The sequence below is a fragment of the Branchiostoma lanceolatum genome, chromosome 16, assembly GCF_035083965.1.
Source record: "Branchiostoma lanceolatum isolate klBraLanc5 chromosome 16, klBraLanc5.hap2, whole genome shotgun sequence".
Taxonomy (NCBI): domain Eukaryota; kingdom Metazoa; phylum Chordata; class Leptocardii; order Amphioxiformes; family Branchiostomatidae; genus Branchiostoma; species Branchiostoma lanceolatum.
In genome coordinates, this window is record NC_089737.1 from 9,958,734 (window position 1) to 9,985,297 (window position 26,564).

General features: G+C 37.7%; 1 protein-coding gene across 13 annotated transcripts in view; it reads right to left on the minus strand.

Annotated features, from left to right (window-relative positions):
- The window catches only part of LOC136421605 (anoctamin-4-like), a 49,586-nt gene that overhangs the window by 14,143 nt on the left and 8,879 nt on the right, over positions 1 to 26,564 (minus strand). For 2 of the 13 annotated variants that reach the window (XM_066409048.1, XM_066409049.1), the window contains exons 2-11: positions 14,423 to 14,538; positions 8,505 to 8,621; positions 7,899 to 7,955; positions 7,070 to 7,126; positions 4,427 to 4,597; positions 2,380 to 2,478; positions 1,651 to 1,772; positions 1,050 to 1,107; positions 784 to 891; positions 94 to 215 (exon numbers count right to left, since the gene is read on the minus strand). In XM_066409048.1, the coding sequence (XP_066265145.1) occupies positions 94 to 215; positions 784 to 891; positions 1,050 to 1,107; positions 1,651 to 1,772; positions 2,380 to 2,478; positions 4,427 to 4,597; positions 7,070 to 7,126; positions 7,899 to 7,955; positions 8,505 to 8,621; positions 14,423 to 14,538 (1,027 nt within the window). Of the gene's footprint in view, positions 1 to 93; positions 216 to 783; positions 892 to 1,049; positions 1,108 to 1,650; positions 1,773 to 2,379; positions 2,479 to 4,426; positions 4,598 to 7,069; positions 7,127 to 7,257; positions 7,309 to 7,898; positions 7,956 to 8,504; positions 8,622 to 10,957; positions 11,090 to 14,422; positions 14,539 to 17,923; positions 18,141 to 19,979; positions 20,079 to 26,564 lie in introns of those variants that run through there. The other 11 variants (XM_066409055.1, XM_066409052.1, XM_066409061.1 and 8 more) reach the window with 11 other exon arrangements.

The window sequence follows — 26,564 nt, forward strand, 5'->3', positions numbered from 1 at the left end:
CAAAATGCATAATTTGCTGTGTGCATCCTACGATATATACATTGTACATTAAAAAAAGTGTTGCATAGCGTTTATCGGAGTTGGGGTCCTGACCTGATCTTGTCCAGCGGTTGGTACTTGTACCACCTGCCGAGTCGAGCCCACTCCTCGAACAGGAGGTGGCGGTCGTTCTTGTACCCGTGGGTCAGTTTGGAGTGTTCGCTCTTGTACGGTCCCTAGATAATTATGTGCATACAATATTAGGAACATATATGTCACAGTGTGCAAAAAGTACAGTACAGTAATGTAAATGTTCGCACTTAGGTAAAACATTGGTTTGTATGTAGTATGCAACAGTGAGTTACAAGATTGCAACTTAGTCAATGGTTTTGCCTTATTACTTTAAGTTTGCCAAGAGGGTTATGATTTTTGGGATTGTTATGGTTCAGCAGCATAACTCAAAGCTATATGGATATGGATTGTTTTGGAATCTATTGTGTGGCTAGGTCTTGCCCTGTCAAAGAAAGATCAGATTTTTCCTGCATTGGTGGATTCCCTTGGTGCTCCAGAGATGTGTTCATAGCATTTTGGTGGTACATAGGCGTTGTGATTAAAGTGACAAAAGTTTGGGCCCTCTAGCAGCTTCCTTTGGAACTGCAGAGGCATTAGTTGTTTTGCTTTCTTTGTAACAGGTTGAAGTCCAAGGCCATGCATACACTAAGAGTTAAGAGTAAAGCTTTTATTCAGGCTACATGTAATAAAGTAACAGAATATAAGTTAGAATGAATAATAAATCAAACCTACGTCGTGAAGAGGGTAGGCAGCAGTGTAGGACCCGTTGTTCAGCATCTTCTTCATGCCGATTTTCTTTTTGTCGTCCTCGTAGCGACAGCGTTCCAAGATGGTGTACACCTATGCAGAGAAGAAACAGCTCAGTAATTTGGCAAAAGTAACAGCTATTTGTATAACACAACATGTCAGTGTATGGAGTAATTGATGGAAAATATTTGCAATTTCTATGAGGGGGTGAAAGGTTTTGAAAGAATTCTATTACTACAAACAGTACTTACGATTCTACTGCGGACAGCATGGTGGAAAAAGTCTTCTTTGTTTGGAGGGATCATGAACCTGAAAAACAAACAAACAATTTAGTTAATTTATTTATACATTATGATAACCTCGTGTACATTTAATGTAGATACAAAACCAAACTTGGATAACATTTGCAAGCAAATACTGCATATTTTGTCCCTTCTCCCTCCCCATACAATGTTCTAAAGCAAACTTTTGCAGAAAGGGACCAACCCAAAGTTACTCCTGCCGATATCATCCCATCACCCCACTCCCAAAACATGTGCTATGGCGAAAAATATAGAGAAAAAAGTTATGCAAAGCAGAGTTATCTATTAGTAGTTTCTGCTCATTGTTTTAAACATCATTTTTATCAATTTAAGACTTATCTGTACTCTCCAAGCAGAGGAGTGGGTCCGGTAGGTTTTTGACGTGATTTAGGCGTTTTTGTCGGGCTTTGTACTTTGCCAAGCTAGACAAAAAAAAACATGACAAAGTAGAAAGCCCGACAAAAACACCTAAAAACACATCAAAAACCTGCCGGACCCACTCCTCTGCTTGGAAAGTACTTATCTGCGCCTGATAGCGCCATGATCTTACTTTTTCATCCGGTTGCGCATGAAGGGTGCGGTGAAGACATCTCTGTCATCATCCTCCTCAATGTCCAGTCTCATAGGGTTTGGGCACTGTTTCCCGTCGTCTTCATCTTCCAGGTCGTTAAACTAGACACAGAGGGATCATATCAGTGCCTGGGACCACATAAAATACTGCAGCAATAGCCTAGTGGAGTGCTTACTATGCATACGGTAGGTCCCGGGTTCGAATCCCTGACTAATTGTCATACCAAAATAGAACCCACTGCTTCAGGGTTCTAGCTTTTTCCATCACCCCAATTCCCATTCACAGAAAGATCTGACAGTCTTCTTTTTTTGACACCTTGCACAAACTTCCATCAATTTATTCAAATTTTGACATTTTTACATCTTTACTCATGGATTTTTTTCCGTCAAGTTTGACGGAATTTACCATCAACAAATGCATAAATAAATAAACAAAATTCTGTCAAATGATGGAATGACGAGTGCTGGCTAGAATTCTGTGCTACTTTCATGCTTAGCACTCAGCACTTCTGGAAAAGAGATCTGAAGATGAACACACACCACTACCACCTTTGACCTAACTTCCTGTCAGTGTCCTAGAATGTTGAAACCAGCCACTCTACTGCATTCAAATGACTTCGGACACACAAGTAAACAAAGAGACATTGAGCCAACAACATATTAATCTCTGCGCATTGTGGTAAATATGTTGTATGGAGTTCATACTTACAGCGATGGGCATCTTGATACAGAGGAGTTCAGCATACTTGCAGAGCACGTCGAATGGTGCGTGAACTTTCACATAGTAGGTCTTCCCATCTTGTGAGAGCTGTGAAATATAACAAAAATGATGTGTTATACAAAATATAATTTCAAAATTATATTACATGGCATTGCCAGCAATGCTAAATTAAATAACAATTACTGTCAGTAACAGTAACAATTAGTTCAGTGCTTAGATGAGTGGCGCCCTACAGCCTTACACTGAGTGAGTTTGTTCCAAAAAAATTGTCGACAATTTGCTAAATCCATAAAACTTGAGGTCCGATTTCTCAGCCATACTCCGTCTGTGTTTCTCAAGATAAAAAAAGGATTTTGTTTCTTTTAGTGAGCTCTTCATTGGAAATGGTTCACTAGAAATTTTAGTTTTTTGTCTAATTTTAATCCCTATGAAATTGATCATAACTGCCTTCAAAGATGGTTATTTTGAATATTAAGTTTTCATATGGACAGTGTCGGTATATAAAGTATCTGATACAATCTACAAAACACCATAATACAAAAGTTTCACATCACAAAGAAAGGTGGCAGTACAGTTAATATGATCCTAGTAGTGCGAAGAAGCTATAATGAGCCACTATATTGTGTCTAAAAGCAGCTAGCCAGTCCAGCACAGGTCCAAGTTCTATCAGCTGAGAATAGACAAGGGTTAAGGTGTGTGTCTTTCTACAAAGGGTCAAAATTAGCCATCCAGACTTGTCTCTAAAACATACTTATATTTTTTTGTTAGGAAAGAGCATTTTTTCTACACAAAATAGATATGTCAAATGACAAAAGGCAAAATAATAAAAGAGGGAAAAATTGTTTTTCTGTGTCAATTTTGGCCATGGTGTCAAATCATGATCAGATAAAAAGAATTTTGCATCCAAAATCTATAATCATTATTCTTTAAAAATGATGTACAGATCAATCTTAGACTAAGTAGTTTAACAAAATAAAAATTTCTCTCTTCCAGTAATCTGAATTCATTTGTAAAAGTGACATTTGTCTGTTAGAGAGTTGATTTTGACCCTGTAGTTGGGAAGGGTGGGGGTAAGTGAGAGGAAAAGAGTTGGGGAAGAAGCAAGCTTAAGCTTGAGTGAAGCACCACAAAACAACCAGATATGACACGGATACCTCCTGTGGTTCTACATTAGAACCTTCCTCTGTCTGGGGAACGCAGTAACAAACACAAACACAAGGGGGCGTTACAGAAATGGATGGTTAGTCGTTGTATTACTAGTAATGTATGCATGGAAGTTACACAAATTTAGACAAAGATGGAACATCACAAAGTACATGATTGTAGAATGTGTGTGTGTGCAAAAACACTGACAACTACATTGTGTAATTGTGTGTATGTGTTACTTGTCATCACCAAATGATGTCATTGGTCCTCATCAAAAAATGGCATGTGTGTGTGTGTGTGTGTGTGTGTGTGTCTGTGTGTGTGTGAGTGCAAGTTACAATACACTTTTCATACATTAGAATTATTGTAATTGTTAGCATGGGTGTACATGTACAATGTACATGTAATAAAGGGGAAAGCTACAAAACGTAACAAAAACAACTGTTACAACAACAAGTAACATGAAAGTTGTGTGCAACTACATGTTTCAGCATATATCATAATATAATATTATGTAACTGCTAAAGAGTATTATGACTGAAGTATACAGTCATGTATATTGATGTACGCAAAGTAAAAAAACTGTTGTATTTTTGATTAGGGTGAACCGTCTTAAAAAAGCTAGGGTCGGTAAGTTGCTGAATAACTTTATCTAGTGTACCTCACTGGAGTTCTGGTGTAAGATGATGATGATGAGAGTGTCTTACGGGATTTCTAGTGTGGCCTATTCTGTACTACATTTTCATAATAACAGAGCCACACGACTTGAGTCAATTTAACTGTGAAATTGACAGTGACGTCGTTATGGACTCCAGGAAGAATAGTGTACGATTTGTGAAAACTAAACACTAATGGAGATCTAAATAAAAACAAACAAACGTCGTCTCACCTCCTTGTCTTCGTACTCCAGTTCCAGACCCTCGTATCTAAGGTTCTCCTCGTAACATTCCCGCTTCTGTTGCTTCTTCTCCTCGCTCTTCGAATCATCGTTTTTCTCATACGCCAGCACATAGTCGATCCTCCTCTTGTTGTCGCGGAAGAACAGGGTGTCCTTGCTTTGCTGCAAATCGAATACAAATTATACAATCATGTACCTATTTGAACAGTGAAAAATCAAAATAGATTCTAATTTATAGTATTGCAATTTTTTGGACAATTTGTATGAAGCAACTAACCTAATTGTTACGCCTAATTGTTTCTATATAGTTATTACATTTTGTAAAATTGAATGCAAATGATATGTGCCATTGGGTGATGTCTACTAACATAATTTTGCCTGATCACAATATATCTAGCACCCTGTTAAATTGCGTCTGAAGAGACTTTCAATGCAATGTCTATATTATAACAGTATATTGGACTGTGTCTTGTATATAATCTAAACTGTGCATACAGGTATCCAGGGGTGCTGCACAAGAGATCTCTTGGACATACTGTTTTTGAAAGTGGTGGATGTATGACTGTAACTCGGCAGATGAATATTACAGGATATCTATATTATCATTATGTTGCATTTTAAGTGAGTTTGATATACTAGACAAGTAATCTCAGACTGTAATGCTAGAGTACATGTATAATAAGACTACACAGTTTTTTTCCAAACTTCAATATTTTGAGATTGACGTTTTACAGTGCTAATATTTTCCAACAACCACCAATATTGATCAGTCACTGTTAAATATTTGATGAGGACAAGATACACTTAAGTACCTTACAAAGCTGATTACTTGCTAGTATATAAGAATAATCCTCAAAAAATAAATGTTAAACCCTGAAATTTTCTTCTAAAATGTGCCAAAATGATGACGACCTACAAGAATGCCGAAGTTTAACCATATTTCGTAAAACGTTAACAGAAATTAACATTGAATGTGTCTTTGCAACGTACATACAAGTGCATATTAACTGTTATTTTGAATCGTCTAAACTCTAACTATGATACCTTTTCTTGATGTTTCTGTGGTAAGTCAATGATGGGCGAAACTCTGTTGGTAACGCTAAACAAGGGTTCCATCCCCGTTCCCAAGAACGAGTCTTGTCCGAACAGTGTTTGTATTCAACGTACGCAAGTACGTCTAATGTAATAAGCTTTAATCTAAGCAATTGAGACAGGACCCTACCAATATTGCCGAAGGGGTGGCACATTCTCATTGTTTTGAAAATTATTCAGAATGGAATAAAATCTTTTTTTTTTTTTTAAATGTTATCATGTACTTGATGCTATTGTAATGATTATGTTATGGGCAAGTTTTATAATTAATTCTAACAAAATACATTGATTAATCTAATTTTTCTTAAACTTTGTCTCACTTTTAACCCCCTGAACAGTTGATAATGTAATCACCCTGTATCTAGGTTATGGCACTACATTGAAAGGTATCTCAGGAAAGAATACAATGTAGATGAGCATTGAATAGATAAGATATTCCTTGGGGATTCACATTGTCTTATGTTCTATTAACTATCTCTTTTATACCGGTCTTGTAGACATTCATATCCACTTGTCTTTGACATTAAGTACTTAGAGTAAATTTACGATAATAGAATGATATAAGCAAGATAAATGATTTTGATGTTTGCTAGAGAGGTTTGTAGCAAAATACAAATGGAAATGTGGAATTTTAGTCATGAATTGAGGTATGAAAATTTTTTCGCCCAAGCTGTGGGTTTCTTAATCTTTCTACACTCAGAACACAAGGTTAGGAAAATTCAAATTTTGATCATTGTGTACCTCTGTTATTACTTTATCAATTGCATCGTATTATGCATCATTAAAAAGCTTGTTTATTGCTCTTTAAAATGATATGTTGTTCACTATGACCATACATTCATGGCTTGAGCACTATAGGGCTGATTTTGTGAGTAGGTCACGAAAAAAAGTGTCGAAATTTCTCTTCGTCATATGTTGTTTTATGATGATCAGAATCAGATTCAGCATTATGAGTTACAAGCACTGAAAAGCTTGTATATTTTCCTTCAAAATGACACCTACATGTAATTTGCTATGATCACACTTTTGTGCAACGAGCGCCATAACTGATTTCGTGGTGGATTGCCCCAAAATGTGCTGATATTCCCTTGCCAACGTCAGACGCTGTGTTAGTAGGAAAATTATGGCACTTTTGTTTTGTGGCATATTTGCATAATCAGTTCAACCTTTAAATGAAGGATCATAAAAATATGGTATCATTGTGAATGGTAATAAACAGGCTTTCTAATGATATATGATTCTATACAGTTGGTAATAAAAGTAACAAACGATTGATCAAATTTATGTTTCCGGCCTTCCTGTGCCGCCAGGAGTTTATGATGTTAAATATGGTTATATGGTACTGTTATCCACACAGTGACAAACAACAACAATGTCAACAACGATAACAGCAACAAGCAAGCATGGTTGCAGAATGGCAAGTGTCAAAGCTATGCAATTGGTAGTAAGCAATGGCAAAAGCAAGCATTTGAAGACTACAAGTATTTAAAAAATGCATCTAAAATACATCTACTTTTCAGACTACTCTAAGCCATCACTAACCTTATAATTGCCATTTTCTGCCAGGCTAGGATTCGATCCAACGCCACCAGGAGCAACCTATAGCCAAGCAACCATGCAAATTCCCATACATTTAAATGCAACAAAAAAAGCTTAAGCAAACATTGAAGTGCAAACAAAATCTGCATACACAGGAATATGCATGAGCTTCATGAATATTCATAACATACTCCCACAGGCCTCTCGTCTGATTGGTCCAGCCACCAGCCAACCACCTGGTTCTTGTTTAAAAAGATGGAAGGAGAAACATGGAGAGGAAAGAAGAAATGTAGCAGATAATAAGATTTGTTTGGAGAAGTAGATCAAAAGAACTGTGTGATTTAGAGAAAAGCATATTTGAGTTCTTGAGATGCTTGGAAGAATCAACAATAGCGAGAAGACAAAGGATGATGATCATATATGATATCTTGTCTTCAAATCCCTAGACAAGCCTTGAAAAATGATCAGATTCAGTAGGAGAAAAAAGCAAAGTGGAATCCCCTAAGGGAGCAAATGGAATATTCCAAGATGGCACCTAAAAAAGATTAAATGACAGATAGAAAAAGTCAAAGTTTAGAGAGGCTTCAACATATTCCCAGAAATAATCAAAGCATAGGAGAGAACTGAGTGAGTGAAATAGATAAAGATAAAGAAAGTTCTTAATAATACAGTCTAAATAGTATACTCCCTGGGTCATTTGAATGATAGCATTGCACCACCGTCAAACCTTCTCCCCAAAATCTTCCTTCTTGCTTTGGCTTTGAAGACCGAGAAAGAAAAATCAAAAGAAAAGGAAGGCAAGTTCTCTATTTTATTTTCCCCAACAACATACCAGATCTGACGACGACTTTCTCCCGCGTCCGTTTTGTCCTTCACTGTCTTCAGTAACCTACAGACAGACAGGCATGCACACTACAAGGTTAAGAACAGATTCTACAGAATGAAAGGTGATGTTTTGCACACAAGAAATGAACAGAAACACAGCGTATCACAGCAAGTCCTTGAAGTTTGGAGAAAAGAAACAGTAAGGTTAGTTTCAAACAGGTGCAGACTGTATATTAATGAATAATAATGGTAATTATGTGAGCAATATAGGACTGGTTAGAAATCTATGGCTGAGAAAGAAACCAAGAAATTATTTGTTTCTTTGGTACCATTTTCAATGGAAGCATCTTAAATGAAGTACAATTTGACTTCATATAGAAAAACAACTTTTAAATAACTTAAAGGATATTATAAATTTGGCTGTATATTTGATCTTTCCCTTTGAATTTTTCATTTCTTTAACATTTCACAATTTGGCATAAACTATTTTGGAATTGTCAATAATATGGTTTCCAATATGAAACAAATAATTCTTTTACAGACTGAGTTAGTTTTTGTTAGCAAAGAAAGAGAGGTTAGTAGAGCAAATACAACTTCTTCCTTGTATCCCAACCTTTTGACCAGCCAGCAACTTTCTTTCTGATTGGTCATCCCCGGCTGTGCTAGCGTCCGAAACCCGTTCAGCGCTATCCTCCGGGGAATTTAGGTTCGGAGAATCGTTGTCCCTCATCTATATATTAAGTGGATAGTTTTGATTACCATACAAAAGTGATTAAAGAAAAATTACAGTCAAAACTGCTCAAGAAGACCACTCGGGGGACAGATTAAATCTGGTCTATGTGGACAGGTGGTCACTATAATCAGGATTCTTTTAAAATGCTTGTGTCAATGGGAAACTTTACTTACTGGATCACTAAAAAGTGGTCACTTTGGCCAGGTGGTCCTTATGTAGCGATGGTCACTTGTACAGGTTTGACTGTAATAACCTCCATGAAAGGGAGTTTCAGGAGAGGTATTGTTTTCTTCAGATTTGAGCAAGGTGTTGTTGTATCCCACAGTAAACTTGATTTTATTTTTTCACAGCACAATTCTTTCTATTCTGTTGTCGTAACAAAGTTTTGGGTTACAAAAATAGGACCAAAACAGCATCTCTTCTCACTAAGTCATATCAATGCTTGAGACAAGCATGATTGTCTAAATTGTTGTCAGAGCGAGACTAGCATTCTGCTGAATTCTCAAGAGTATCTAGTAAGGATAACTTTTCAGAATCTGAGTTAAAACACTGACAGCTGTGGCAAAACACACTTCGTGTCATATTAGAAAAGTAATTCAATTTTTCATGGGAGACTCCGAGTTCAAACAAGGTTCATTAAAATTCCAAGTCTAAGGCTATATCACCATTGCGCTCATTTTTTTTAATGAACAACTTAAGGCAAAAAAATCCACTTTTTTGAGTAAAAGGTATTCTTCAAAATGACATTGGTAATAATTCTAACACTGAAGATACTGCATATTTTCTAAAAAAATTGATATGTTTTATAAGGGTAAATTTTTTGAGATACAACAAACCTTACAGCATGCAGATTTAATTGTCAATTATATAGGAGAGAAAGTCATCATTGACATGCAACTTTGGAAGAGAATCGAAAGGACAAGTTTACATAAGAAAATCAGACAAGTTGTTAAGAATACTCCCTGGAATTATACACATGTGGTTCATGCTTATTCATACCAGATCTTGTGATACAACATTTCTTACAGTTGTTGTTAAACTGTTGCTGACTTGTAGACATAGTCAAGTATTGCTTAAGGAAACATTTTTTCTCAGGGTCAAACATTACGATGAAGCTACAAAAATACTCAAAAAAAGAAGTTCCTTTAGACAAATGTTCACAAGTCATCTGGTTAAATATCAAATTTAAAGGAAAATGTAAGACAAAAGTAAGTATTAAACTATGCAAAAGTAGTGACAGTTACAGCTGTAACTTTTACGAACTAGAAACCAGACAGACCTGTACGTAAAGTTTGAAAATCAGACAGTGACTCAGTTTCTGACAGTTGACAGTTAAAACAAGTTAATAAATATGTATGACAGCAAGAACAGGCATAACTGAAAATCAAAGTAACTGTTATGAACTGTTAACAAAGACAACAAACATATATTCATAAGAATAAGGATATGATGACAACAGGTCAAATTTAATAATGCATGCTAAGACTGAACACTATCATTTTAAGCCATGCATATCCAGAAGCTGTACAGAAAAGAGATTTTCAAAATAAATCACACAAAACATGAACTTGAAGCTGGAAATTGACTGGGAATTGAACTGAAATTAAATCAAGAAGTTAGCAAAGTCATCAAACTAAAAAATCAAAATGAAAATTGGAGATGAAACAGACAGAATAATGTTACAGTACTAGTGAAACTCTGGTGGTGAAAGGGAGTACTTAGTCTAGTATTCCATGTTTTGTCATGCTTTGTAAGGCTATATTGGTTTGATTACAATATGACATTTTCTGGGAACTCAAAAACTGATGCGACCTGATGTGAAAAAAAAAGTGGTGACAGAAAGGTTGATCACAATTAATAACCAAACACAAAGAGAATGGTATGTTGAAAAATAGATTCTTCTTTTTTGCTCTTTCATATCTTCTTCTTTGACTCTACATGTAGAATTGACTTTTAAATTGGCATTCTAGTATTTTCTACGACATAAGTATCTGTTTTCCGAAATATGTTTTTGCAATTTACAGCATATATTTGCTAATTGTGCAGCTGAGCTTGTACGATTTACAGTTATGGACGCAAACTTATTTTTTGGAAGCCGATGAAAATTGATACATGCCGAATATGTCATCATAATTTTTTTAATGAACAAATCGACATGGCCTAAAGAAGAGAAGGGAGGGGGGCATGCATGATCTAATCATAAGTTCTGCATTCTCAGTCTCCTACATTTGTAGATTGGCTTGCTACTATAATTAAATGTCAGGCAGATTCACACTCATCAAGTAGCTAATTGTCATGTCATTTCTTACTCGTTGATTGGGTCTGTAACACACCTCCACATCCTCTGATTCCGAAAACCGAACGCTCTTTTTGCGCCCCGGTACCGGACTCGCTCCGGGATCGTCGTTTGGGTTATATGCGAGAAACTCCGCCTTGTAATAGTGAGTTAGTGGAATATCAACAAGTTAGTATTGAAAGTACAATGTCATGTAACCTGTTTTAGAAGAAATCAAACATTTTGATTATTGAGACAATGATCCTTCCTTGCAAACACAATGTTGAAAAACCTGAAAAGAACTACAACCATTTAGTATTGAAAATGTAGCTGAAAACACATATTAGCTGTATAAGCCACACCAATTTAATTTGTTGGTCCTCTAATTAAAAAAAAAGCGAAACAGGAAGATCAATATGAAAACACAGCCAGAGGATAAATTTAAAGTCTTAAGTTTGTAAACATCAACATTTTAGGCATCGGATAAATCATGGAAGCAGCTAGATCCAAAGTTTCCTACAACTTCCAAATTCTCTCTTTTTCCATTTTTCAAACTTTCAAACTGAGCAATCAGCTTTGCAATCTATGACAGAATTGTGTCAAATTATGCGGAATCTTCTTTTTTTTGCTTCATTTTGAATTTGGACATTTTTCAGAACCCAGGAAATGAATCGGTGTGGCCTAGAGAACATGAACTTGACCATGAGTGACCTGATCGAAGCGATGGAGTACAGGGAGGAATGGGGGAGGCTGGTCGTGTAGGGGTTCCGAGGACGCTCGACGTAGGAAGTAGTGGATTGTAAGCTGAAAAAAGGGTCAATTTTCACAGTCACATTAGGACACACCAAATTCAATTTCTCAGTATGGATGCATTTTTTCTGATTGAAAAAAAAGTACTTGTCATTGATTGAAACAATAAAACTTGAAAGCTATCCACATCCAGGCCCTACAACCATCTTTCAACAGAGATGGAGGGTGCCAAAGACTTTCTTCAACTTAGTCACGTGTTCTATCTGCATAACGTGACGTCACATACTGAGGCAGTGGATTGTTCATTTTTTTTACAAAGACCGGGGCTGATCAGTCAGAAATTTGAGTGTGTCCAATCTTTTGTGTTGGAAAGTGCAGTTTAACTTTGATACATAATCAACCAGTGTGCATGTGACTCCTATACAGTGGTAGCATTTTGGAATGAAAGACTACATGTATCAAAGATTACATGTTTCTTTTCATCATTTTCATTTTACCTGCCAGCTCCATTAATGAGGGCCTGTATGGGGGGTCCCGACAACGCTCTAAGCTAAATTTGGACGGCCAACAACGTATTACGCTAAATTCAGGACGCCTCTCTACGCTCCACGCTAAATCATAAAGCTTGGTATACATTTTCAAAATTAGGGGGAATATTAAGTTCGCCCTGAAAGGTCACCGCGAAAACCGCAAACATAAAACCACCGTGAACATTTCTATATTTTGCAGTATTTGGGTCACCCTGATACCTGCCTCTGGAGAAAACAACGTAGTTGAAAAAATTGAAACATTTGAAGCAGAATCTGAATTTAAATGGGTCACGCGGTATAACCACCATTCGGCGTAACACACCAGGACTGAAAATGGTAGAAATTGTCCAAAAAAGGGGGAATATTTCATCAGAGCATGTGGAGGGCCATTGTAGTACAGCTTTGGTTACAAATGAAAAATCTGTCCAACCCTTGTCAAATTATTCAACCTTTTTAGCAACTTACGGAATCGAGCATAGACAACAATTCTTCCGCATCAAACCTTAGCTTTGAAAAACTTTTCATCCTGTCTATCGTCGATTAATGAAAGAACAACAAAAAATCTCAGAACTTCTTTCCTGTTGAAGAGGAACAACAGTTGTCTACACGGGCGGACCTTAGGATGTTTCAGCAACGTTCTGGTCTTTGATCAGGATTAATAGCGGAGGGGATTAAAGAATGCGGTCCTTCCAGTCAGTAAGAGAACTACATTTACATGTCATTATAGACTGGAGTCTCTAATTACAAAATGCCAAAAATACTCCACAGGGAAAATATTTATATTGTCACATGTATGTTTGCTACATGTAATTGTATGGCCCATTGGCTCCGGGGCATTTTATGTTGCATGTTGTATGATAACTTCTATCAACAACTTTATTCTAGAAGAAGGTTCAATTCATACATTGACTGAATACCCTTACTACATGTTGGTCTGCAGCTAGCTATTTACTACCATTATCATCATCATCAGGCTTAAATCCCTTGCTCTTAAGGAGGCCCGCCAGGCTGGTCTCCATTGTTAGCCAAGCGGCTCTTCCGCACACTAGCAAAAGTGTAAAACTTCTAAAAACAAGATTTTGGGAACGAGTTTGGTGGATTGCTCCATTGTATAAAAGGGGGGGATAGCAAAACAAAACAGACTGCGCACTCGTTTGTGACTTAGAGCAAGGTTAGAAAAGTTTGACAACGCTTAAGACACAATTCATCAAGTACCTTTTACGCTAAATGCCGGGTAGCTACTACGTAGAATTAAAGTGGTCAATAACGTTCAACGCAAAATATGCAGATTACGCAATACGTTGAATTGGAGTGGTCGGCAACGCTTTACGCAAAATTAAAACGGCTCATTACGCTCTACGTATAAGGGCATGCAGCCCCCATTAATTTCTTACAAAATTATGAGAACCAAGATATTGAATTGGTGTGGCCTTATGTCATGGTTTATTTAATCATAACTATAATTCATGTATGGGCGACTATGTGTATTCAATATTTTTCTCCATACATCAATCTTCAGATGTTGTTGTCCAACCTAAAAAGACCAATAATTTGAAAGTAATCAAATTAAAACATTACACATTGATTGACATCTCCACACTTAAGCTCTGGTCGTAAACCTATAAATCATTTGTCAATAAACATGTCCAAACATGGCAAAACAACAAATATACACATTTCAAATATGTAGGGCGAGGTGTACGATACAAATGTTTGTTTATTTCCAGGACCTGAAATATGCACTTGAGTTACATACACAAAATGTTACAACATTTCCAAACGTGTAGACAGCAAGTTACAGTAAAGCATCTAAAACACAACATTAGTTTCGAACAAATAACATTTTGACAACAAAGATCAACACACATCAACAGATACACAGACATGACAAACAGTGCAGCTATCTTTTATAAGACAGTAAAATACACTTTTTACAAAATGAGGAAAAAGCACAATGAAATTTTTGGTCAAAAAGCTACATTTTATATAAAATAAACAGTTGGTTACTTCATCTTATTCTAGCACAAATTAGTCTCAGTAATAATGATATGCATTTTTTCATGCTCAAGCTATGAGCGTCTTAGGTCCAACAGTCAAAATTTTACAGATAAACTGTCATCTTGAAGTATCAAGCATGTCCTAAAAAGTAGCTTGTTTTTCAGAAATGTTCCAATAAAAACATACATGTTTAACGGCAGTTGTGTTTAGAACAGGTGTGTTTAGAACAGGTGTGCTGACGTTACCTGTACATCGTTAGGCGTGGCAGGTTGCGGCACCTCCCCGGGGGTTCCCGCGGGGGAGGGGTCAGGTACTTCAGGATACAGCTGGTCAGATGATGGTGGCGCGATTCCTTCAAAGCCTGAGGAAAACACAAGAAAATACAAATTTCTCTATTACTAAAGATACTCTTTGTATACAACCAAGTGATTTATCCAACCCAATGTTTCCCTCAGAGCAATTCTGACTGGTTCACATTGCACTGCAGCACAGGTGGCGCTGCTAACAGATGCGGTGAAAAACGCAAAGTATTTACATTATTCTATTTTAATTCTAACAAGATCTCAATGCTACCGGTGACCATACAGACTACATACACAGCACTGTGAATGTGGAACTTTCATGCTGGTTTCATTATCACAGTGACCTCTCTACCATGAATTCATGACATCAGAAATATGCATTTCCAATGTATCCCAAATTCCTAAAGTCAACATCCCTAAGGAGTGAGGAATCAGTATAAAAATTGCCTTTTTCCAAGAGCACAACATTGGGACCTGCTAAGGATTTGAACCCAAGAACTCCTAGATTTTGAGTTAATTACTTTAACCACACTGGGCAACACAATCTACAATGTAGGTGAGACATCCACTACATTTCCATGAAATCTAAAAACATGACAATCTACAAGAAAAAACTTCGAGACATGTTGTTTTCCCTTTTTGTGCTCTGAAACTGCCATCATTATAGATAGTAGACAGGTTGTTAGTATGTTGGACAAGCTCCAGCCCTAGGACCATGTCCCCAGGCAGTGATTTCAACATCGGAAATCTGGAAATTTGCCAGGATTTCAGTCAGAAAAACAAGTCTGAGGATTACCCCAACCCACAGACTAGACAGGGAGGAAGGAAGATTTAACAACAAGGAAGTTCATGATGAGAATGACCTTTGTCTACTGTAAATCCATATTCTTGTGGTCAGTAATTTTAGCGGTTTGGGGAAAAGGGAGTAGATCACTGTGCATTTGACAGGGGGAACAAACATCACTGTCCCAAATGTTAGAGATCAAATATTTGCGATGATGAAATTTTAGTGGTTGACTTAGTAGTGACTGTTAAAGTAGCTAAAATAAAAGTTACTGTTAAAGACAAATCAAGAATTACAATTATATCTAACATGGGTTTAGGCTTGGAAAAATTGAAACATTCTGTTTCTGATCACAGGGAGGGTCCTTTGCTAGCTAGGGTCGGTTTGGTGACCAGAAACACAACATTTTTCCTTAAGGCATGACCAAAATGCAAGTTGGACAACTGAATCATGACAAGCATGACAAAATACACATGTCACTTAGTGACACACAAATCTGTTGTTATGAAATAATAACACTTAGGATGGGAAATATTTGATATCTATCCATATCTCATTTTTCCATATGATGTTCATCCATTTTATGTTGAAAAGGACCTTGATAACTGAGACAAAAGTAAATTAATAATAATCATACCATACATGTGCAGGAAATAATGAATGTAATGAGTCAAGCATACATGTATGATATCGTAAAAAAGATCGGTAGGAGGGACAAAATCTAGAATTTTCTTTCCGTTAACGTTAGTGCGCAATAGTTCTACGTGATAACGTCACTATCTACCAGATGTGTTTTTATGACCTACTGAGAGCCAGCATTCCAAGAACACGGAAAATCAATAAACTGACTGATATACTCTTGCCACAGTCATACTGTCGATCAACATCTTAGTCACTAGTCTTAAACTTGGAGTGACTAATTCTGAGATTCAGTATCAGAATTATACTGCAGAAATCTTCAGATTCAATCATATGATTATGATATAATATGAAACAATGATTTTGAAGACTGATAAATTACGTTAGGCGTGGTATATGCCCCAGTTTTTCGTGTATCGGGAGTCATTCAAAGTCAAGATAATTCTAGGACAACATGAACACTACATGCACAAGGTCAATTATATAGCATTAGTATTGCAACTAGTTAATGGACAACTTTGTTAAGAGAAAGGTCTACCATGATCTTTGACATCCTTAGAGTTTGACCAAAAATACTATGTACAGTTATCATTTCTGTACAGTAATTCTGACAAAAACAACTGAATTTATAAAATCTAAACATTGTCAAGTACAACATAGATAATGTTATACTAGCGACAAACAATTTGCATGCAAAACATTTGACTCTTGCAATGATTCATTGTCTTCTTTAGTCTTAAAGCCTGGATATTTTGACATGTTTTATACCAAGAAATGATGAATTGTTGAGCATCATTTTGCCTCAAAATCTTCCTTTGAATATCGGTTGATCCCTAAAAATGATAAAAGTGATTGAGAGGGCATCGGCTGTATTGCTACTGAAAATGTCATTTTGAGCTTACAGACATGTCCGGCAAACAATTTTCCTGCAGTGTCACGCTGGCTTAAAACGATTATTAGTGATACAATATCATGACATATTGATATTCTGAACTGCCCTTAACAGTTCCAGAAACCTTAAGTCTATGTAACGGCTTGTCGAATAGCCCTTATCAAATTATCCTTCCAGCCAGACAACATAAAAACCTCATTATAGCTGAGAATAACATTAAGAACAGCATTCTGGAGTAATAATGCATTTGGTTGTGGTTACAGTTTACATAATACCTTGAAAAGATAATCAGTTTTAGCAATATGCTTGTGTGTGTCATATTTGTATAACTCAACTAGAAATTTGCAACAAAATTCTTCTTCTAGAATTTTCTATCAGTATGTTATGCATACGGTATCATATTTGGTATTTGATGTTTATGATCTCTGGCATATTGAAATGCCAAATAATACATACATTTAAAAGAAAATAAACAACAATACATGAAATATTTTGTAGAATTTGTCCCAATAACCATAAATCCATGATTACAATACATCTATAATTTACAAATGCAAAAAAAACAAAATCTAAAAAAAATCACTCAAAAACAAAATTTTCCTCTATATGCATGGACATTCAATATTTTATCACAATTTCAAACCAGAATGATCTGGAATTTATATTCCTTGTTTAACAATAACAAAATGGTGCCCCCCTCCCCACCACACAAAGGAAACTACACGTTACATGGCATGCATAAAAATGAATGACATCGACACCACATATCTCAAAACCCATATTGCACAAATACGGCCTACACTTCAAAAGACGTGCATAAATTGAGCACCCCAAAATTTCAAATGGAGGTCAACATGCAATTTACCAATCCCTAGGGATGTCTAGAAACACGGACCGATCATGATAAAAACAGCAACCCCTGGAAATCTATTATTCCAAATTTTCACTCTAATAATTGGAACATATTCTGTCACATCTAAGCACTAACACACTGAAATATTGCAGATTTTAATGAAATAATGTAGCACATTTCGTGCAATAATTGACAAGAATTGCTTCTAATCTAGTATTCGGAGATAAACGTTATGTTATGAGTCAGAAGAAAGCTGTATAGGGAGTGCTGGCTTACCAACGCAAAAGTCCCCATTTTGCATGACTCCGTCGGCAAAGCGTTGCCCGCTTTTCGCGACCGTGACACACTGTTCCTGCTTGTAGAAATGTATATACATACTTAGGTCCGCCAGCGTGGCGTTTAAATAGCACGCCCTGTTTTTGTCTGGAAAAAAGGGTGGGGAGGGGTCCGTCCCCGCATTTACATGACGTCCTCCATCTTGGATGCTGCGTTACCGCGCTGCGTAGAAGTCATCATCCTCCCGAGTGATCTCATTGGTACGTCACGCGCGGGGGCCGTGTTGAAATGTGGGTGCCTGTTATTGCCGCAGACGGATGCCGGCCTGCATGCAAAAATGATTGGCTCACCCTGCGCATAAAAATGGCCGCTGGATGCTAATTGAGGAAATTTGCAATGCCAATGGCATGCGCATGCAATTTATATCTTAGTATACCACAGCAAAATAAAATTTCCACACAATGTTGACATAAAATACTCTCACAAATTCTCATTTTTGATTTTTTTATCTTTTTTCCTCCTGGAAAATTCCATTATGCCATCTGTGAATGGACTCAGCACAGGAGAATGAAATTAAATCCTGGCCAATGAAAATTGATGCTGATGATTGGTTGCTATGACGACAGGAGGGTCCTGAGGGAAGGGAACATCTGCACATGTGTCTGTCAATTTCAATCAACTGTTAATGAACTGTATGATGGGAATTGGGGAGGGAATCTGGACTTTTGTGGGTTCATATCTTTTTATAACAAGCACCTATATGTATATATGAATTATAATAAGAAGGCTATATTCTAAATTCATTGTTTTATTTTCTTGCAATGCCAGGCTTGTATTTTTCTACCTTGCAACATTGCAAGTTTTTGAAATACATTTTTTAGCATTCTCATAGTTTTTTTAATGAAATTTGATGATGTACATTTTAGGCATGTTATAATGTGAGGAAGCTGAATTCCTACTCCATTATGACAAAAGTAAAAAATACTTGTTACAAAAAAAGTCTTCATATTTCAACATCAATGATTGTTAATGTCATAGAAATAATAGACTTATTCGTTATTGTTACAGATGTAGAAAATATGCAAAAAATAACCAGATTCCAATCTGAACTTATAAATCAATAATCAAAATTAGAACATGTTTTGTGCCATTCTCAATCTTTTATGACGTTAGAGCAATAGGATTCAAATTACATGATGGTTTATTAACAACCTCTTAATTTTTGTATAGTCATTTCCAGTGCAGTAACTACATACACGTACATGTGTACTTGTAGATGTATAAGCAATAAAGATGAAATTGTTATAGTACGATATACATTTGTATGTATGTTAAATTTTTCTGGTACAATATTGTCTTTGTTGACTGTATTTTCACCAAATGCCACCACAAGTCTGTAGACAGCAAAGTAGAAATGGTGAGGTAATGTCTATACAGGACAAAAGAGGTGAAATCCACAAGGACTTAGGGCTCGAAATATCTAATCTACATATGCAGGTTAGTGCAGGTACATGCAAAATTGTAGTTGTATCAACTACATGCAAAAGTTTGGTGTGACAGGCCGTTCAGTGTAATATCTATAACCAGCTGCTGTCGCGCCGCGAGCCTGCAAAGCTGGTGTGTTATGCCGAAGGGCGGTTATACTGGCTATACAGATACCTAACCAGTACTGCGTACAGTATACAGTCAAACCTGTGCGGACAAATCTGTACAACTGGAGGTGACCACATACAATGTAAGAACCACCTGGACAATGTGACCACTTTTTAAAGTTTTTGTTAGGTAATCGTTTCCACTGACACAAGACTTAAGAATCCTGACAATTATAAGTGACCACCTGTACACACAGACTAGATTTTATTGGTCAGGACTCTCAGTGGCCTTCTTGGACAGTTTTGACTGTACAAAATGTTTATCTAGTGTATCGTGTATGTGGACTCTTGTTTACCGTTGTACTGATTGTACCAGATGCGTAAAATGTTGAATAAAGAATTTGGTTGACCAGAATAGTTTCAGAATCTATAATATCTCAAACATTGAGTGATAAAATACCCACCTTTATTTATGGCTGCATATCCAATTAACACACAGTTTTTCTGGAGATGGTCTGGAGAAGGCATTTCTAGTAACTGAACTTAATCATAATCCACTATAGCCTCCGTTGCAGACTCTGAAGCGGCTTTTTGGGGGGCTAAATAATACACTTTTTGCAGCCACCCCGTAACTATCAGCCATCCTGTAACCATCAGCCGCCTAGAGTCTGCGGTATTGCGCCTTGTCAAAGCGAAATTAAAATCACGTTAGGGCAATTAACGCAGAGGTGCGAATTTCCTGCCTATGGTAGACCGCACAATAAGAACAGTATACACGCACCTCCCCCAGTCAGTGTGCTGTCACGCTTGTGGCAAAATAGTTTGCCATTTCTCATTAAAAACCCGTTTTTTAAGACTCAATCGAAGAAAGTCATCGAAGAAAACAAGGAAAAACGTAAACAAAACAAGAATTTCGCCCGTGCATTTCAGCCTCTACGTCGTGATTTGCCGCGGTTCGCCTTCATTTCTGGCCGTATTCGACACAATATATATTTCTTCGAATATTTTTCCGTGAAAATTCTCCGTATGTACCGTAGATAAATCGTTATTTTCGCTATGAATTCACATACGTCACGACGCTCGCTCGAGTCCCAACCTGCCCCGTCCAACAACACGTAAACAAAACAAGAATTTTCGCCCGTGCATTTCAGCCTCTACGTCGTGATTTGCCGTGGTTCGCCTTTATTTCTGGCCGTATTCGACACAACATATATTCCTGTGAATATTTTTTCGTGAAAATTCTCCGTATTTACCGTAGATAAATCGTTATTTTCGCTATGAATTCACATAAGTCATGACGCTCGCTCGAGTCGCAACCCGTCCCGGGCCGTCCGCCATGTTTTTAAACTCATTGATATGCAAGGTTCTGAGCGCTGATTGGGTTGCGTCATAAAGACTGTGCTCTGATTGGTTGACAGCAAGATGTGACGTGACCACACGGGCGGGAATTTCCCTTTACACTTCGGGCGTTTCTTGTCAAAATAGATAGCATTTTGTGACGATTGAAGCAGTATTATAGCGACCTTCGTAACAAATTGATTTTGAAAAATTAACAAAGTTTTTTCTGATCACAACATTCAGTTACTAGTACTTTTCCTAGTCAATTAATTTTCGCGGTACGGTCAATCAATTTTCGCGGTACGGCCCTCCCCAAGTGGACGGCCTCTCAAGATCTCAGTCGCGGTCTGGCGGAAACACTGCTTCTAATAATCGAAGTTTGTCTTTAGGAACAGTAGACATAGCAAACTATTTTGCCACAAGCGTGACAGCACACTGACTGGGGGAGGTGCGTGTATACTGTTCTTATTGTGCGGTCTACCATAGGCAGGAAATTCGCACCTCTGCGTTAATTGCCCTAACGTGATTTTAATTTCGCTTTGACAAGGCGCAATACCGCAGACTCTAGGCGGCTGATGGTTACAGGATGGCTGATAGTTACGGGGTGGCTGCAAAAAGTGTATTATTTAGCCCCCCAAAAAGCCGCTTCAGAGTCTGCAACGGAGGCTAAATCCACTAGAGGTCCTCTGACGCCACCAGCACCTGACCATGTACTGTAGTACTCAGGACAAGAACGCGTACAAGTCCAACCTATCGCTACGATGCCGAAACTTTCCTACATAATCCTGTCAGTAATAAACAAGCTTTCATCTCAAATACTTTTCATATCAGGTGAAGTCTACGTAAAATAATTTATGATCGACCTAAACACACGATTATCGGTTCCGATTATTTTTCAGACCAAACTTTTTTAGTGTGTACACTCGAAATAGTAGGGGAACTACTTTTTCTGGTGGAGTTGAACAGGAAAGAAGGGAAAAACATGCAACAATGACCTTTATCATTGTAAGTCAACAAGTAATAGAATAGATGATGTATTTTCACCTGCGTTACAAATGTACATACAGTTGGTTGCTTGGTTAATTAGTAATCAGGAAAACAAAACAAGATTACAGTAGCAAGTTTACATAACCCCCACCTTAATGTTTGGATTGGAAAGTTCAAGGGAGTATGCATGGGGGGATCCTGGTAACACTTAACAGCAACTGTAGGAGGGTCGGCAACGCTTAACTGTAAATTCAGGAGGACATTCAATGCTTAACGGTAAATTGAATGCTTTTTAAAAAAGGTTCCGGGAAGAAATTCATTGGATTGTTCCATTGTATTCATGGGGCGTCTGGAAAAAATAGTCCGTGAATGTCAACATAACCTGACGTTCAATTGTGACTTTTGGGCAATCTGGCGTTCTGGCATGCAATATGAAATAATTTGTCAATAACGCTTAACGAAGAATTCTGGAAAAAAAGTAGCGTCCTATGCAGAATTAAAGCCACCAATTAAACCTTACTTAGGGACCATACGATATTTAGCGGGGGGGGAGGGGTGGTGCGTTGGGGGGGGAGGGTCATGGAAAAAATTTTCGAGGTGGGGGGGAGGGTCATGGAAAAAAATTCTGGGTTGGGGGGGAGGGTCATGGACTTTTTTTTTTACGAATCCGTTGAATTGTTGTGCATAAACATTATGCCGTGGGCCGACAAACTGACGCTGTAAATAGCCCGCTATGCTGTCTTTTCACCCAGCGTAGCGGCGAAAAAATACAAAACTACCGTAGTAAACATGCCGAAGCACACGTCCAGCACGCGCCTCCACTGTTTCACAGGAAGTTATCCAGCTATCAGCTCTAAGGGAGGTGCCAAATACTAAATTAGCACCCCGCCTTACCGCTCCGATCTTATCTCGCAGCCCCTCCCACCCGGCTACTCTCCAAGCAGAGCATGGGTTTCGGCTGGTTTTTGACGTGTTTTTAGGCGTTTTTGTCGGACTTTCTACTTTGTCATCTTTTTTTTTGTCTAGACAAAGTAGAAAGCCCGGCAAAAACGCCTAACAACACGTCAAAAACCAGCCGAAATCCATGCTCTGCTTGGAGAGTACACCCGGCAGCATCGCGCCAAAACGTAAACAGTAGCCGACATGGCCGAGTACGCCTCTCTGTGACGATCAGCGGGGTGGGTCCCGGACTATTAGAACAGCCGTAAATGTATCAGATTCCGTGTAATCTCCTTATTTGGAAGTTGATAGTCCGCAGTTGAGCAACACAGAAGCCGTTTTTTTTAACGTAAAAGATTCCTTTCTTTGTCAGTGCGGGAGAGAATTAATTTTCAACTGTATTTCTGACAAATTTCTGGAGCAAGGTTATGTCATTTTTTCCATCCGGAACAGTGAATTGATGCACAGAAAATTCATTTCTACCAAAGTAGGAATTTCGAAGATAATGTTTCAACTAAATTGATAAGCTTCGCCATGATTGGACGATTCGGCTGCTTCAAATTTGTGGCGCCGCCCACGACTTTCCTTGTTCCCAGGGCATCTAGTCTTTCTGGCGCCTTGGCGACTGTCATCAAAGGCTGCCGACTGTCAATCAGCGGCAATTTCCTAGGAAAATACGTGAGTTGGAACTACCAGCGAACTTCTGGCGACCGGTGATTTTTACGTTCCTTGAACTTTCAGTTCCACGTTTTCTGTAGTAGTTACAATTTGACGCAGAACAGCGGTTTCGGCGGCTTCCTGGAACGGCGGCGTATATATTTGGGCAATCTTGGGGGGTGACGCGATTTCTATTAACACGGGCCAAGGTTCTCTAAATTATGCCGACAAAGGGACTTTCGCCGCAGAGAGAGTTACGTCGCCGAGGGACGACCGCCTCGGCGGCGATATTTCTGGAAACATGTCAGCGTTTAAGCGTGGGAATACCAGGAATATCGCTTCTTATTTCGCACCGAAGAGAACTTCTGACAGCGACGATATTGTAGCGCTTCGACTTCGGAGAACGAGACGGACACAGCCAAAAAACGGAAAACTGGTATCGACTATTGATATTTTTGAGTAGCTAAATAAACCAGCGAGGTTAAAATCTCCTTGAATAAACTATTGATATTGTTGTTTCTGAGTTTTTAGTTGTCTTTCACGGTTTCACCTAAACTTAAGTATTGTATGTCAAGGTCCTGTGGAGAATAGAAGTTGATTGACTACCATGATTATCATAAATATGACCCTCAAAACTGAAAAAGAAGCCTTCTCAATAGCCTAAAAATGCAAGAGCTTCCGGGGGGCTTCGCCCCTGGGTCATGAAAGTTTAAACTTCCTTTGTTTACCAGCAAAATTTGATTTTTTTGCTGCCGCCTCTGGTACCGACAACCGCTGGTTCCCGGTTCTTGTTTTATAGCATGCGTCAGCTATCCCAAGTGGACGCCCGATGTCCATATACTAGTACGTAGTAGTCGTTTTATAAATGGGGGCCGTTTTTCTACCATTTTTACACGATACCTGTAGGGGGAGGGTCATGGTAAAATTTTTCGAGGTGGGGGGGAGGGTCATGGAAAAATTTTTTGAAGTGGGGGGGAGGGTCATGGAAATTTTTTTTGACCGGACTTCCAGTGCACCACCCCTCCCCCCCCGCTAAATATCGTATGGTCCCTTAGTCTAATAATTTCCCAAAAATGCTTAATATTGAATTAAAGTGGGTTGGTTCAATAAATGGTGAATAAAATCTCCCTATGTCTAGCTCTCACAGAAAAATACACACAGACCCGTACAAAAATGTTTATTTAGACTGGAAAGTTTCAACTTTTAGAAAAATTATGTAAGCTATCAACTCTTTTATACCATTTGAAAAAACAGAAGGATAAGATGGAATTGGCAAGAGAGTCAGCAGCTTTCAGTTTACCTATCAAAGTATGTAATGATTGGACCATAGGGAAAACCCTGCCTGCCATATGATCATACATAATGTATTACCACTGATTAGGTGCAGTCTCCAGTAAGCAGAGCCACCTAGTGACGATTATAAGAACTGCAAGTACAGAATGTACTATTAAATACATTAATTTTGTACATCAAACATAATCAATTCTCAACATATGGCAAGCAAGATTTGAAAAAAAAGTCGGAATATTTACTGCAAAAATGGAACAGTTAGAAATGATGATTTTGGAAACTCAAGTGAATTTTCTGACCTTAAAATAGCTCCAATATTGACATTTACTTAATTACTTACATAAAACTCCTATAAGTACTAACAACGTTTACAGTCCTTAAAAGCCACATTGTGTACCAAACACCCTTCAAAATGTTTTTATAACTCCTAAAAGCTGTAAACTTCATTTTCATCGATCCAAGAAAACTAGGGCATACAGGAAATGCAAAGGTCTCTAGGTAATGAATTAATCCAATTAGGAAAGCAGGCCTCTAATTGGACCACAACAATCAGGGTGAAAGCTTCTCTTTCCTGTCAATCAAGCCTCCCTTATCAAATTTCAGCAGCACTGACACCACCTTTGATTTGATTACAGCCAAAAAAGTGGCAAAAGATGCTTTAACTTCAGCTGGGTTCCTTCCTGTTAGTAATAGTACACATAGACAACAATATAACAGAATGCTGAAAACTTAATGTACCAAATTTATATGAAAATACCTTAGTACATTACACTTACAGTAGCTAAATGCACTTACTGTAGACACAAACAATTCAAATCTTTTATCTATAATTTAAAAAGTAAGCAAAAGTGTACGCAGAAAAATCAAGATATGGGTTGGAAAACACTGACTCTTATATACAGTACTACTACTGTAATATTGAGATGTTTGCTGTGGTTTTATTCCGCCGTTTTTGCAAAATCATGACACTGCGAATATGCAAAATGTTTCAATCGCGAATCTAAAACACAGCGAAACCCTCCTCTTCTATTCGCAAAAGAAAATGAATTTACGGTAGTTATCGCTGTCAGGATTTTATCCAGATTTGCCAGTGTGAATTCTAAAAGATGGGTACAAGAGATAATTATGACGTCTGTTTCTGATTTTTTTTCTTCATTTAGATCTGTACATTATCCAGTATAAGGGACTAACCAAAAATGTCTATAAAATAAGGGGTATGAAAAACCTCAGTGGTACATTAAATGACCGTTGTTCATTCTTTCAATATTTTTCATAACTCTTTAGATTATAAATGTACTTTTAAGGTTGCATGGCTACTTACAACACAGTAACATATTGGGTTGGTCCTAACCTTTGACCAGCATAGAAACCTCACTAGGGAAAACTAGTATTCCAACCATTCTAAACAGCCCAAATTCTTTTGCTGATAAGCAGGACTTATAGCCTGGGTGTTGGCCTGGTAAGTATTGCTTTCTGACTGTAAACAGTTTTAGTCTGTGGAGGGGAATATTGGGTCAAACCAGGACTGTCTCAAGGACCTGTCCCTCCATCCTGGGATCGAAATTTGCTTGTAATAAGATGGACAAAAATGACATTAAGTGGATGAAGAAGTATATTTTGTACTTAAAATGAAAGATTTAACAACGAAAATTGTCAACATGGGCTCCCATTATGAGGGAACAGAAAACAAATAAAGCTAGAGCCCTCTCGGAATCAAATGTAAACAAACCTGGCTTAAATTATGACATGTTCTGCCAATCTGTTTTATTGAGTTACATTTCTGATACTTCTGCACAAACAGGGGTCACACAAACAATGATCTGGACTTCATGACATGC